Genomic DNA, 14,621 nt, shown 5'->3' on the forward strand with positions numbered 1-14,621 from the left:
AGGCTTCTCTCTGAAACTGCTTTGAATCTTTAGAATTTAGAATTTAGCTTAGCTTTTGCTAAGTTCCCTTTCTTCTAAAAAAACTATGTTATGAAATATATTGGCTTAAATGTAATTATGCAAAGGATTTAGAAAGTAAGAAATCATAGAATCATAGAAGAGTTGGAATAGACCACGAGGGCCGTTGGGTCCGGACCCCTGCCGGGCAGGAAGAGCACCATCGGAGCACTCCTGACGTGTGGTTGTCGGGCCTCTGCTTAATGACCTCCAAAGAAGGAGATCTTTCATTGATAATGTGTGGGGAGATGAACAAAAAGATCTGTTCAGATAAAATTAGCCATCATCTGTTTTGGAGTGAATAGGGCAATAGGGCAAAAGATGAAATGTTAGTTAAGGCGCCTAGTCTAGGGCAAAAGGTTATCTGGTAATTAAGGTGCCTGGTCGAGGTAAATGTAAGATATATGACTACTTATTTGCCAATTATAAATAGAAGGAAATATAGCTCTTTGTCTCCCATAAAAGGTAATAGGAAATGGGTGTATCTTTTATGATTGGTTCTAGCAAACAGCCAATAGGAATTTTAACCAGGCTGATTGGACAGAGGCAGCCAAAGGAGGAGCAAGGGGGCTGAGCTGAGGGAATATAAGTGCTGGCCATAATGGCAGGAGGCCAGGCCAGAGCTTGGTAACCATATACCACTGTGCCTCACATTTATTTGTCTGACAAATAAATTATTATTTTAATTTCTCTATTGCTGCGTTGAATATTTCATTCCAGCTAAGCGTTAACCACAAGCAGGGTGCTACAGAATTAATACACACGTCCCATGAATTAATATCTACAGGGCCACAGATTCCTCATTCCTGTGCTGGTCTGTCAATTACTAAGGGGCTGCATTTCACCGGCATTTAGGTGCGTCTGTCTGCTATTGCTGTGGAGGACGGGGACTCTATTTTGTCCTAGGTACTCTCATCCGCTCTGCTCACCAGGAAGGGGAGGAACCAGCTCATCTACCCCGCACAGCTCCTGCCTCTCAAATTTTCTGCGTCTAAGTCTGTCTCTTTACAACCTGCTGCTCCCACAGCTTCCACTCATTGTGAAGAAGCATTGATGAGTTCACTATGAAATGCCTCTCCCGTCCAGTACCCCAATTCAATCTGCATCTCTCCCCAACAGAAGAGGCGCTTCTGAGTCTCAAGAGAAATGGAGCATTCAACTACATCACAGGGAGGGAAGAGATTTTAAAAAGACAGAAGCCTTATTAGTCAGGATTGGGGAAAAGATGGAAAGCAGCCAGTTCTGAAAGTGTCGAGGCTTGCATGTGTACACAGGTCCGGGGAGAGTAGCATTCTGTAGCATTAAAAAAACACACCAAAATCTTCCCTCTCTGTAGGACTCTGTAAATACAAGCATGATATGACATAGCTTGGCATGATAACCTCCTCCTGAAGTCTATATTTGGTCCCCTACCGGCTGACATAGACTCCTATTCTCCTTTCAAAAAAGACATGCCAGCCACCTCCCCTTAACGGTAAGAAGTAAATCCTCAGCCTCAGCATTTAGCTCTCCTCTTCAGTCTCCATGGCAACCAAGCCCACTTGGCCACCGCAATTATTTGCAGCTGAGAGTCCTCACGCAAATGGAAAGTTTTATTAGTACTGCACAGGGTTTGATGAAAACAATTGTTATAAAGAGGGTTTGGACAAGCGGCATACAAGCCTCACCTTCAGCTGCAGGCTCATAAATAACAGATCACTTCAACTGCCTGGTTTGCGGTCTCCCCTATTCCCTTCATTCTCCGCGAGAAGCTAAGTTAACATGGCTACAGAATGTACTCTCAGCCAGGGGCAGAGGAAGGGGGTGCGGTGGCGGTGGTCTGCCCCGGGTGTCACCACTGAGGGGGGTGGCAAAATGCCGGGCGGCACTCGTGGCCTGAGCCACGCATCTCTCCTGGGAGTGATGCGGTGGCTTGGGTGCCCACAGGCTCCACGCTGCCCCAAATGGTCTGCCCACTAAGTGAGAAGAGGCAGGCAGACTCCTTAGAGGCCCCATAGAGCGTCCTGTCCCAGCTGGCCCCGCCCCGCTCCCATGAGCGGCTGGCCCTGCTGTGGGCACAGGGCATGCGCGCCATCCCAGGTGCCCGATCGGCTTGCTCCACCGCTGCTCTTGGCCTGCCCTACACAAAATTAAGCTACAGTATCCTATTCATGAAGGGATGTGGGTGGCGCTGTGGGTTAAACCACAGAGCCTAGGGCTTGCCGATCAGAAGGTCGGCGGTTCGAATCCCTGCAACAGGGTGAGCTCCCGTTGCTCAGTCCCTGCTCCTGCCAGCCTAGCAGTTCGAAAGCATGTCAAAGTGCAAGGAGATAACTAGGTACCACTCCGGCGGGAAGGTAAACGGCGTTTCCGTGCGCTGCTCTGGTTCGCCAGAAGCGGCTTAGTCATGCTGGCCACATGACCCGGAAGCTGTACGCCGGCTCCCTCGGCCAATAAAGCGAGATGAGCACCGCAACCCCAGAGTCGGTCACGGCTGGACCTAATGGTCAGGGGTCCCTTTACCTTTATCCTATTCATGCTAAGGCCTTGACTGAATTTAAATCTGACGCAGGGAAGCTAGGTGTGGGCTGCACCACTTCGGGTCACAACTAATAGAACTTCTGTCTCTTTAAACTATTGCTGCCAGAGCTTCTCTTCCCTCTGCATTATTGCATGGCTGAATATCCCCACGAATAACCCCACTCCAACACAGAACCCTAATATGGGAAGGTAGGCTAGAACCCCTTTTCCATGAGGTGCCCATGATGTTTTTAAATCGAAATCCTTCCACGTAAAAACTAATTAAATCCCAGCTGCAGTCCGAAGGTCAAGTAAGATGGCAGAGATCCATAATCACATCCCATACCTCTTTATACAGTGGTACCTTAATTCGTTCTGGAGGTGCGTTCTTAACCTGAAACTGTTCTTAACCTGAGGTAACACTTTAACTAATGGGGCCTACCGCTGCTGCTGCCACCGCCACGCGATTTCTGTTCTCATCCTGAGGTAAAGTTCTTAACCCAAGGTACTACTTCCGGGTTAGCGGAGTCTGTAACCCGAAGTGTTTGTAATCCGACGTGTTTGTAACCCGAGGTACCATTGTATTTTGGCTGTGGGAGGGATGCAGTTCAGTTCAGGACCAGGGCACTGGTGGAAGGGAGGGGTTTAACTTTTCCCCTACACCTGGTTTGCTTGCTGAAATTTGACTCCCCTATCTGTTCCAAGCTGCTATTCGACCTCAGGGGAAATTCCCAGGCATATGAATTTTCCCTAAGGCAGCAAACAGGAGCTGCAGTCGTAGCCTATTTCACCTGGAAAATGGCACAAGGAAGCAAATAGACAAGCCCTCTCTCCCTGCAACACTATAGTCCCAATCTGGACCCAGTTCCTCTCCCCTGCAACTCATATTTGCCCAAATCAAAAGTGATAGGGGTTCCACTCACAGATCTCCTTCGCCTTGTTTAATATCACCCTGAAATAAAAACAGCTAGGATATAGGTTGACTGCCTTAGTAAGAACTAGGTCAAACAAACCCCGAGCAAGACATTTAAATGGTTATTTGTCTTAAGTTGTTATTCCTATTCAGAAGAAGAAAAACACCCAGTGGCAGAAATAGTTAGCACTCTCATACTTTTTGTTGGTACTCAAAACTGAGTGATCAGTGTGGATCAAACATTTTCTGGAACTCCATAATGATCGTATACTGCATCATGTTTTTGTTTAGTCATTTAGTCGTGTCCGATTCTTCGTGACCCCATGGACCAGAGCACTCCAGGCACTCCTGTCTTCCACTGCCTCCCACAGTTTGGTCAAACTCGTGTTGGTAGCTTCGAGAACACTGTCCAACCATCTCGTCCTCTGTCGTCCCCTTCTCCTTGTACCCTCAATCTTTCCCAACATCAGGGTCTTTTCCAGGGAGTCTCTTCTTCTCAATACTGCATCATACCCCCTCCATATCTGCCCATTTTCACCCCCAGCTGTCGGACATTCAGTCCCAATCTTGACTTCGTTGGGTCTTATGTCCTTACAATGCAGATACAGAAAGCTTTGTCACCATTCAAAAATACAATCAGAGTGCTACTAAGGAATGCAAACTTACCTAGTTTACCGTATTTTCACAGGGATCAGTTACTCGGTCTAAGCCATAGTCAAGTGTGTCCTGCATCCCTGGCTATTGCAGTCAAAAAACAACAAAACATACAATTACATATTTGTGTTGTTTTAAAAAAATATTGTTTATAATATCAAGTATGATTGCATCAATTATTTAGCTGCCAGTGGTAAGACAAATAAATTTTGGAATAATTTTTGACATATATATATATATATATATATATATATATATATATATTCCAAAAATTTTATATATATCTTCTGTTTTACAATTTAGAATACTCATTTAAACATCCTTAAAATATGAGTGACTTCCCTTCTTCTCTTTCCATAGTTCATTTTGCATATCATAAATCCCTGCATATTTTACATAAACTAAACCATTCATTATTCCATTATTGCATCCATCAAAATTTATTTACACTGTTGAATTTATGTTAATGTTGCCAATGTTTTCAAGTGTACACAATTTCCCCCTGTAATCATTTTCCAATCTTCTCTAAACGTATGTTCTTCTTGTTCTCTTATTCTATATGTTAAGTCTGCAAGCTGTGCATATTCCGTCAGCTTAAGTTGCCATTAGTTGGGACCTCACACGTTTTCCATTTTGGGGCTAACAAAACATGGGCCACAGTAGTGGCATACATAAATAACATTTTTTGACACCTGGGAATTTCCATCAAAACTATCCCCAACAAAAAGGTCTCCAATTTTTTTACTTTCCTAATACTTCTCCAACTCCACCAGCTTGTCCACCAGAGAAGCCTAAATTACAAAAGACCTTTATTCTAGTTGTGTTTGCTGCAGAAATATTAATTAATATGCCACAGCTAGCATTGTGTGTTCTGTACAATTCTGCCCGAGTAATCCCTGGGCTATTCCTAGGGTTAAGAGAAGCAGACAAAATTCAATATTCTCCAACTGCTAATTCAATACATAAAAATAAGCAGCTATGGGGGAACAGATGCAAATTTATTCCATTTTGCAAATTTCCACAGAGCACAGAATTCTTGGTGGAAAACGCTGTTTCGTTTCCAGTGCAGAGCAACCTTTGCCAGCCTTTTGCCAGATGTTTAGGACTTCAACTCCCATCAGCCCTTATCAGCACAGTCATGCTAGTTGGCGCTAATGGGAGTTTTAGTCCTAAACATTCTGAGGGCACCAGAATGGGGAAGGCTGGCACAGACTATGCACAGCCGTGGCTGAGTTCAGCATTAGCACCCAGCCCCACTGGGCAGGTGTCAGAGCCCTGGCATCCTGGCAGTGTCCACTGGCATTGACACACTTGCTATGGGCCCAGTATCCCAGGTGGCTGAGTCTTCAAGTCTTCTGATGTTCTTACAGGACCAGGCATCAGGCTTCCCATACCCCAACCCGTATAATGAGAGACCAAAGAGACTGGTGAGAAAACCTGGCGCAGGAAGAAACCAGCTGAGGCCAGGGTACTGGCTGCTTAAATGAGCAAGGTGCGGGTCCAAGGGGAGCATGAAGCTCCACCACTAGGTGCAGGCATAGGATCTGGTTCCTGATAGGCTTATGCCCCCTCCGCCCATGAGGAAGAGCCCAGCCAGGTTGAATTCCTCCACTGGGGCCCCAGTGAAGCCTCCTCCGTCCCGCAATGAGTTTGGATTTGGATTTGATATCCCGCTTTATCACTACCCGAAGGAGTCTCAAAGCAGCTAACATTCTCCTTTCCCTTCCTCCCCCACAACAAACACTCTGTGAGGTGAGTGGGGCTGAGAGACTTCAAAGAAGTGTGACTAGCCCAAGGTCACCCAGCAGCTGCATGTGGAGGAGCGGGGAAGCGAACCCGGTTCACCAGATTACGAGTCCACTGGTTTTAACCACTACACCACACTGGCTCCTACAATGCCGCCGCACGCGAAAGGGTGAGCGGGCTTATCCTAGCAATGGCCACGGTAATGAACAGTTGAGAAAAGCATCACTGGGTGAATTTTCCTTTTCATCAGGTCTCTTAAAAGCACACGAGTCTCGTCTTTCATTGCACCTGACAAACCGAACGATAACAGCACCTTCTGTATGTTTCTAAGTGTGTTTTCAGCATAAAATAAAATAAAATTATTGGCATGGGAACTTGGGACAATGCAGAGAAAACCCTGCCCAGTGAGGGAAGGGGGTGCCTCGACATGGCAAATAGACTGGTACCGCTGTCACATCTGCTTGGAGCACAGCTTTGTTTTTGATCAGCTATCTGACGTCTGCTGAAGTTTGGCCATCAATAATTAAACTCCAGCCAGCGCTATCTTAAAAGGGCGAAAAGAGGGGAAACAGCTCAAGAAAGAGAAGGATCCAAATTCAGCTCTGGCGTGATCAAAGGGGATTCAGCAGGGAAGATGAACTAGGACCAAAGGGGCTGCTGTGGCACAGGGGCCTTTTCTACAGATGGTATTTCCCCGCCCCCCTGCAAGCTAAGCTCCAATTACGGCCTGACATTTGCCGGAGGCTTATACCTTCTCTGTCTGTTAACCGCTGGGCTCTCAGTTGGCCGCTTACACCGTGTGCACAATTAAAAGTGGATCTTTGATTATGACTTGGGATTAGGGAATGTAGCTCTTTGGCATGTGTCAGAGCCATGCGGCATGCTGTGATCAGTGCGGCACTGCTCAGGAAAACACCCCACCAGCATCTGCCAGAAGTGCCTCCAAAATAACAGAAACTCGGTGCTGCACTCCACAGCTTGGAGTCTTTCCCCAGCATGGAAGATTCGCCCAAAAGCGCTTGTGGGCGTGGAAAGATCAACGCGGATAGATCAGGCCATGAGAGGAGGCAGTGGTGCCGTGCGTTTGTGTACAGTGGTACCTCGGGTTAAGTACTTAATTCGTTCCGGAGGTCTGTACTTAACCTGAAACTGTTCTTAACCTGAAGCACCACTTTAGCTAATGGGGCCTCCTGCTGCCACCGCGCCGCCGGAGCACGATTTCTGTTCCCATTCTGAAGCAAAGTTCTCAACCTGAAGCACTATTTCTGGGTTAGCGGAGTCTGTAACCTGAAGCGTCTGTAACCTGAAGCGTATGTAACCTGAGGTACCACTGTATCAGGTTTGCCTCCATTCTTCCTGCTGCGTTTGGCGGGTGGGAGTGCGATCGCAACCCCTTTGCAATTACTGAGGTCAAGCTGCAGGAGCTGACTCCAAGGAACAAAATGCACCCGACACAGATGTATGCAGCATGCACAGTTCTCAGAAGACAGGGGCTTAAACCCCAGCTGCTTCCTGTGCAAGCTTGTGCCTCACTTCCCCCACCTGCAGGAAGCAGGATATCTGGGCATCCTTATCTCTCTGCCAGAAGAGCCATCCCTCCCTTCTCCCTTGCAGTGATTCCAAACTACCTATTGCAAGAGTTAAAACTGTGAGATGAGATTCTGTAGAAAAAAGATAATGCCAAAGTGGACAAACCAGTCTCTTTGTTAAGTTGACGGCTCTTGTCAAGTCTGTCTCCTTGCGTGTCTAAAGAGTACAGGCAACTGGTTGCCAAAGAAGCTAATAGCTACAGAGGCTTCCGAATATCAGTGGCACAAAAATGGAAGCAAGAAGAATTACTGACGAAAGAAGAATGGCAGATGAAATTAATGGACTATGCAGAATTAGATAAATTAACAGGAAGGATTCGAAACCTGCGGGACCAGAGATTCTTAGAAGACTGGCGTAAATATATGAATTATTTGAAAAGCAATTGTAATGAACAGATTACACTTGTAGGACTGCGAGAAGTTCTGTAAGGAGGACTATTTGAAATATTGCAAGAAAGACTATGAAGAGAATTATTAGCTAATGATAATTAAGAGCAATAGAGAAATTAAGAAATGCAGAAATAAGTGATAAAGAATGGAAAATCATCAGACGTTGTTGAAGTCTAAAATATTGTATAAGATAAGAAGTTATGTTAAATGATTGTTGGAAATGATATGTAAAAAACCCCCAATAAAAATGTATAAAATAAAATAAAATAGCTACAGAGGCTTCCGTAAGGTGAGCTAAAGGTGGGCCCCAGCAGGAGGAAAATGTGCAAGAATAGCCAGTCTCATCTTGAACTTGACTTGACGTGACACCTCTACTGAATCCAAAGCCACAGTTTTGGGGAGGGAACCACCAAAAACTTAAAAACAGAGCAAGATTTGTATTACTACTAATACAATTTTGTTGTCCACCTTTCGCTCCAAGGTCCCAGGTGGGTTGCAACAGTTAAAACACAATATTAAAACTGTTCCAAACAACTCACAATTACAGAAATAAGGTGTGTCATAAAATATAAGGGTGTTCATGCTGTGAACCTCTTTCATATGCTCTGTTTCCATATACATTGAAATAAAACCATACAGCAGTAAGAAACCACAGCTTCCCATGACCTTCATTCTAAGGAAACATTAAGCCAAAGCCCCAAGACCTCTTAGTACTCACAGATTTGGGTGTGCAAAACTATAGCGCAGGGAGTTGGACCACATAACCTTTAGGGTCCCTTCAAACTCTACAATAATATGATCCTATTATTATTACTCTAATGAGAATCACAGAACCACATTGTTTACTAGATATGTCTATTCTTCACTTACAGCTGTTCGGTGCACTAGCCAATAGGCTTTCTCCTGACAGTCCAGAGCATATCGATCTTCCTTCTTTCGTTCTTTTCCTGTCCTGCAAATTCAGGAGGGAAGTGTCATTTCAACAAATCAAAGCGGAATAGGCCCACTTCCCTGTAACAGGACTACCTGCACATCCCTGGCAAGTAGCATAACATGGACCAGGAATTTGGTGTATAACGAAATTATTTCTTAATTCTCATGTTCCAGAATGGTCCACTGCCTACGATTTTACTGTGAGTATTTTCCTTTTTGGATACAGGCACTCTTCCTCCCATCCTTCCTCTCCTGTCCACATGACTATACCCTTTAGCGACTGAACCAAAAGTCAGAGTAGAATTTCCCCCCCTAAAATCACCATCAGTGTTGTTTATACAGACACTACTTTTCCATGGTGAACCACGTACAAAGTGGGCTACTTAAATAGAATAAAATAACTATCCACAGAATGATAGGAGGGAACAGAAAGTTCCCTGGCCCAAGGGCTCCACTCATCTACCAGACTGCTCAAATCGCAACCAGCATTTTAGAATTCTTGGTGAGGCACCTGAGGGCTGGAGTTGGGGAAAAGGAAGACCTAGGTCACTATTGATGTCAATACAAGGAAAGGTGCTAGAACAGATAGTTAAACAGTCTGTCAGTGAGCACTTAGAAAAGGATGCTTTGTTTACTAGGATGCAGCAGGGGTTTCTCAAAAAGAAGTCATGCCAGACGAATTTCTTTCTCTCTCTCTCTCTGATAGACTTGGTGGATCAGGGGAATGCTGTGGACACAGTGTATCTTGATTTCAGTAAGGCTTTTGACAAAGTCCCCCATGATATTCTTGTGGAGAAGCTGGTAAAATGTGGACTGGATGAGGTGACTGTTAGGTGGATTTGTAGCTGGTTAATCAACCAGCCCCAAAGAATGCTCACTAATGGTTATTCATCATCCTGGAAATAAGTGACAAGTGGGGTGTCACAACATTCTGTTCTTGGCCCATTACTGTTTAACATTTTTATATATTGGGTGAAGGAATTAAGGGGATGGCTCATCAAATTTGCAAATGACACCAAACTGGGGAGGAGGAGTTAATACCACAGATGCTGTGCAAGCAGACAATGGACGAACTGCAGTGAAGAGCCTGCAGACCTTGTTGGTAAAGGGAAAGTTACAATGGTTACTACCGAATTTGATGTGAGGACAAGACACATTCCCTAAGTGTGAGCACAATCATCCTTTCAAGTTATCTCACAGGAAAGGCCATTTAACCAGCAACCACAGAGGTCACAGCAACTCTGCTTTTGTAGACTCACTTAAGACATTTTGTTAAGGTTTCCTGGCTTAGTACATGGTCAAAGATATCGATGGACATCACCAAACACCGACAGCTTGAGCCAGATCCAACCACCCCAATTCCACTAGCTGAAACCAGCACAATGAGCCCGCCAGTGCAAAAGAGCAGCTACTGCCAACAGCTCTAAAAAAAATAAAAACCTGCTACTGAGAATCAGTAGAAGAGTTCTCTGAAAATGGATTTCCAAGTCAGGCACCCTCATTATCAGAGAAAAATGAAACTGCATTGACAGAAAGCAGTATTTACACCTTTCAAGCAGGCAGCACAAACTGCCACCAGTGTGGTTATTTGTAAGCAGAACTGCAAGCTCATTTGCTAACAGGCAGGTGCAAAAGCAAAGGCAGAGTTTCACAGATGTAGCAGGAGTCCGTGTCAATTTTTGAAAGCTGTTTTAGAGAGAATGGGAATGTGTTATAATTCCTCGGCTACTGAGAACTTGAAAATTGCTTACTGCTCACTGCATCACTCAAAACAAAGGCGAAAAGGGGGGGGGGGAAACAGTGTAAAGCATCTCACCTATACTGTTCCTGGGCCTGCATAACAACGAAGTCCCATTTGTGGTTGATTTTTTTGTGCAGCGTGTTATAATTTTCCTGGAAAAACAGCAGCAGTGAGACAGCAAGGAAAGACACAGACTTCTGTTTCGCTCGCAGCGCGAAGGATGTGATAAAGTGCTACAGCACACGGCCACACGTACGAATCACGGAACAAGTAAGATTGATGAGATTTCTCAGTAAGATTTATTAGCTTAGCCCACTGCTGTTGTAGCAATTTGGTGTATATTTAAGCTGACAAATTTGTTTAACAGATGTAGTTTAATAGGTGAGGGGGAAAACCAAAATCTGAAAGTAGAGAAGTGGGGGCGGAAACACTACAGTTGTGAATCTATGATGCTGGAACTACATGCTATCCAAAAGCTCAGGGCTGCTGCTAATCTTGGTAGTCCATGGCTGAATTACAGGAACACAGGAAGCTGCCTTCTGCTAAGTCAGATCATCAGCCTAGGTAGACTAGTATTGGCTGCAGTTAACCTGCAGTGGCGCCCTGCCAGACCGATGTCAGAGACTGTGATCTTCTGCATGCAGAGCACATGTTCCACTACTGAGCTTTAATGCTCCACCACCATGGATGTGCTTTACCAGAGGCGCAGGTTGCCCCCAAGATTGGGGGAGCCAACACATGTAGTCACATACAACGCTGCGCAGTCTGGTGCAACCTTCCACTAGTCCGCGTGGATTCCGGCGGCACCAGGAGATACTGCGCAGGCTGTTGCGACCTCACACCAGGCTGCACTGATCCCTGTGGCATCTCTCGACATCGTGCATATTGGTGCAGCCTTCTGTGATGTCACATTGAGGCCCCTCAACCTTTGGTTGGGGGCCCTTAAAGCAAATATTAAAGGTAAAGGGGCCCCTGTGGTTTAACCCACAGCACCAAGACACCTCCACCCCCTAGATGCTTAGCCAAAAGCTTGCACAAGATGCCATAATACTCTCTTACCTTTTCATATTCTTCTAAAACTCCTTTCCTTTTGATATTTTTCTTGGCTAGGTAGATGGCTGGGGATGAAAAACAACAACATACACATGTAATTAATGAGAAGGCCCAGTGAAAGAAAAGTAAAATTACATCTTTTCCAAATAAAGATTTTGTCCCGGGTGAATCCACATGGCGCAAGATCCACATAAGCTTGTGTCTCCAGCCAATGCTGTTTTTCACAATAGGCGATTCCCACAGGAGTAGTGAAAGGAATCTGCATTATGGTGACAACTCTGGTGCAGCGGGAAGCTTAGGGCAAATGTAGGGGGGGGGATATTCTAAGTGGTGTTAGTAAGCTTCACTGTGATTGTAACTTTTTTCTTAATGTGTATAGGACTAATGTGTATAGGACTAAGATCAGAACAGCTATATGTTGTTCTGAATGGCTTTGAATTCAAGAAATAAATGACCACACTTCCTACAGAAGCCCATTCAGCAGAGAGTGCTCCTATTTTCCTGGCATGCACATCTAGAATTTACTGTAAGCAACCATCTTTCCCACGCTTTGTTTTATCCGGAAGTCTTATTGAAGCTCTTTGAACTAAATATCTAGCTATGGAAATTATTTCTCCTAACTTTTTTTTTTTTTTTTAAAGATTTTTATTGAAGTTTTACAGAAAAGAAAGATAAAAGTTCACAGAATAAAAAAACCCTAAATTACAGAAAAAAGAAAGAAACACCAAAAATACAAAAAGAAAGCACCACTAATTAAGAAAAATTAAATTTAAACATAAAAAAGTTAAAACCAATCCATTTTTCAAATAACCTCAATTTCATATGCTTATGTTCTTGACCTCCTCCCGCCTCCCCCCTTTTGTATTCCCATTCAAATATTTAGTTCAGCAAATTCTTACCCTTTTTCAAATGTTAAACTTTATACCATAACATTTACTATATCCATATTTTCAAGCATATCAATACCTATTTTTTTGCATAATCTTATTAACTTTTATCACTAATTACCACTTTTTTAAATGATAGTTGAAATGAGAGAGTAAGTGGGTACCCTCCTCTTCAAAGTGAAGTACCTCGGTTTTCGAACGTAATCCATTCCGGAAGACCGTTCGGGTTCTGAAACATTCGAAAACCAAGGACTCAACAGCCGACAGCTAGGCCTCAGGATCTTGCACTCAGCGGAAACCGCGTGGCATGTTCGACTTCCGAGGAGTGTTCAAAAACCAAAGCATTTATTTCCGGGTTTACGACGTACGTAAACCGAATATTCGTCAACAGAGATGTTAGGAAACCAAGGTACCACTGGACCTTTCCCAGAACTGATTAGTTTCTACAAACATCATCTTTGGAGTTCATACAAACACTTGCTCCATCTTTTCCTCCAAGTGCACATGATTTACACAGAGCTGTCAACTTTTCCCTTTTCTTGCGAGGAATCCTATTCAGAATAAGGGAATTTCCCTTTTAAAAAAGGGGAAAGTTGACAGCTATGGATCTACACCTTTAAGATTTCACTAAAAGGGCAGAGATTACCTCTCCGATCTTATGGCTTACCATAGTCTGTATCATCTGCTGCCCACTGCTGGGTCGGCCAAAAATACGGTGTCTGTAAGAAAGAACACAAAAACTAAGACCCAGGTTATCAATTGATTCTTTAACTAAATTCTTCTAAATCAGTCTACCAGCTGGCATGTGAATGGCAGCCCTGCATATTTTTCATGTTTTTGTAAATGTATGTTCTCAGCTATTTTATATCCATTCTGAATGAGGCCTGGAAAACAAAAGAATCAAATCAAATAAAAAAAGGCAGGGAGAGGCAAGCCCCCAATCTTTGGGGGTGGGGGCTATTGTTTTGTTTCTGTTCTTGCTTTTTATATGTATTTTGTGTTTTTATCATGTGTTTTTATGCTCTGAGCCACCCTGATATCTGCAAATGAAGGGTGGTTATACAAATATTAACAACAACACTTAGAATAGTAACTTTCACTGGATGTTGCAGCTGCAGCTCTCTCCCTATGTGAACACTACTGTGAGGTTTTTAAATGATTGTTCATGGCCCCTTCCCACTTTCTGGTCCAAATAAGTAAGGTCCACCCAACTAGGGATGCAAGAAGGCATTGGTTTCCATTCCAACCCATATTTGTCATGTGCAGTGCTGCTTCCATTCCACTGCATTTCAGCCTTTCGTAAAACCATGTTATTCGGTCACACTGTCTGCTATAGCGAAATTTTGCACAATTAATCACGTAATTATCATGTTATTCCACACCATTCCTTTCAATGCAAAGGAAACACAATGCAACTGGAGAGAGTTATCCATTGGAGACTAACAGCTGCAGACTGAAAATAACAACAACAGTGAATGCAAATCAAATTCGCCGAATTGACGTCTGTCCAGGAAATGAGATGGGTAAGTGAACATCAACGATTTCCATTCCTCCTTCCACCAGAATTTTCCAACATCTCTACACCCTTCCTGTGTATGTATGTGAGAGAGGCGGGGGGGGGGGGAAATGGGAGGATGCTGTGTCACTACATTGCCATTGCTTCCTCTTCACCTGGATTGTTGCCAACTTCCCAGGCCACAGGTCTCTGACAGATTCTGTCAGGGGGTTAAAAATGAGAGTTTTTGTGTACTGTTGCTGACAAATTCAGTGAGGAGAAGTACATATGGGGTGGAGTGGGGGAACAATAAAGAGAAGCAGAGGAAAACGGGAACTGGAGGAAGTAAAAGGGAGCAACAGAGGACCCAGTACGATGGGGAAAGAGGAAGTAACCAAGATAGGGGCAGAGAGAGAAAAGACTGAGCATCAGACCCATACGGGTGCGGGTCCCAAATGCACACTTGCCCTGGGCCTAGGAGGCCAAAGCCAGCCAGGGGGTCCTGCAAGGAACCAGGTGCTTTTTTGTTTACGTTTATAACTTTATTCTAAAACGACTCCTGCCCAGGGCCTCAGACAAGCTCTGCTTGGGCCTGGTGAGCACTATGGTGCGAAGGGAGAGAAGGAAAAAGAGGGGGAAAGGGGTGGACAAACAGACATGTTGG

At 44.4% G+C, this 14,621-nt stretch overlaps 1 protein-coding gene across 1 annotated transcript in view; it reads right to left on the reverse strand.

The window, feature by feature from the left end:
* Positions 1 to 14,621, reverse strand: part of RGS9 (regulator of G protein signaling 9) — a 74,585-nt gene that overhangs the window by 39,979 nt on the left and 19,985 nt on the right. Inside the window, exons 5-9 of the mRNA XM_053375369.1 lie at positions 13,130 to 13,181; positions 11,582 to 11,640; positions 10,598 to 10,674; positions 8,719 to 8,800; positions 4,145 to 4,207 (exon numbers count right to left, since the gene is read on the reverse strand). Coding sequence (XP_053231344.1) covers positions 4,145 to 4,207; positions 8,719 to 8,800; positions 10,598 to 10,674; positions 11,582 to 11,640; positions 13,130 to 13,181 — 333 coding nt within the window. The remainder of the gene's footprint in view (positions 1 to 4,144; positions 4,208 to 8,718; positions 8,801 to 10,597; positions 10,675 to 11,581; positions 11,641 to 13,129; positions 13,182 to 14,621) is intronic.

This window comes from Podarcis raffonei, chromosome 2 (assembly GCF_027172205.1).
Source record: "Podarcis raffonei isolate rPodRaf1 chromosome 2, rPodRaf1.pri, whole genome shotgun sequence".
NCBI lineage: Eukaryota > Metazoa > Chordata > Lepidosauria > Squamata > Lacertidae > Podarcis > Podarcis raffonei.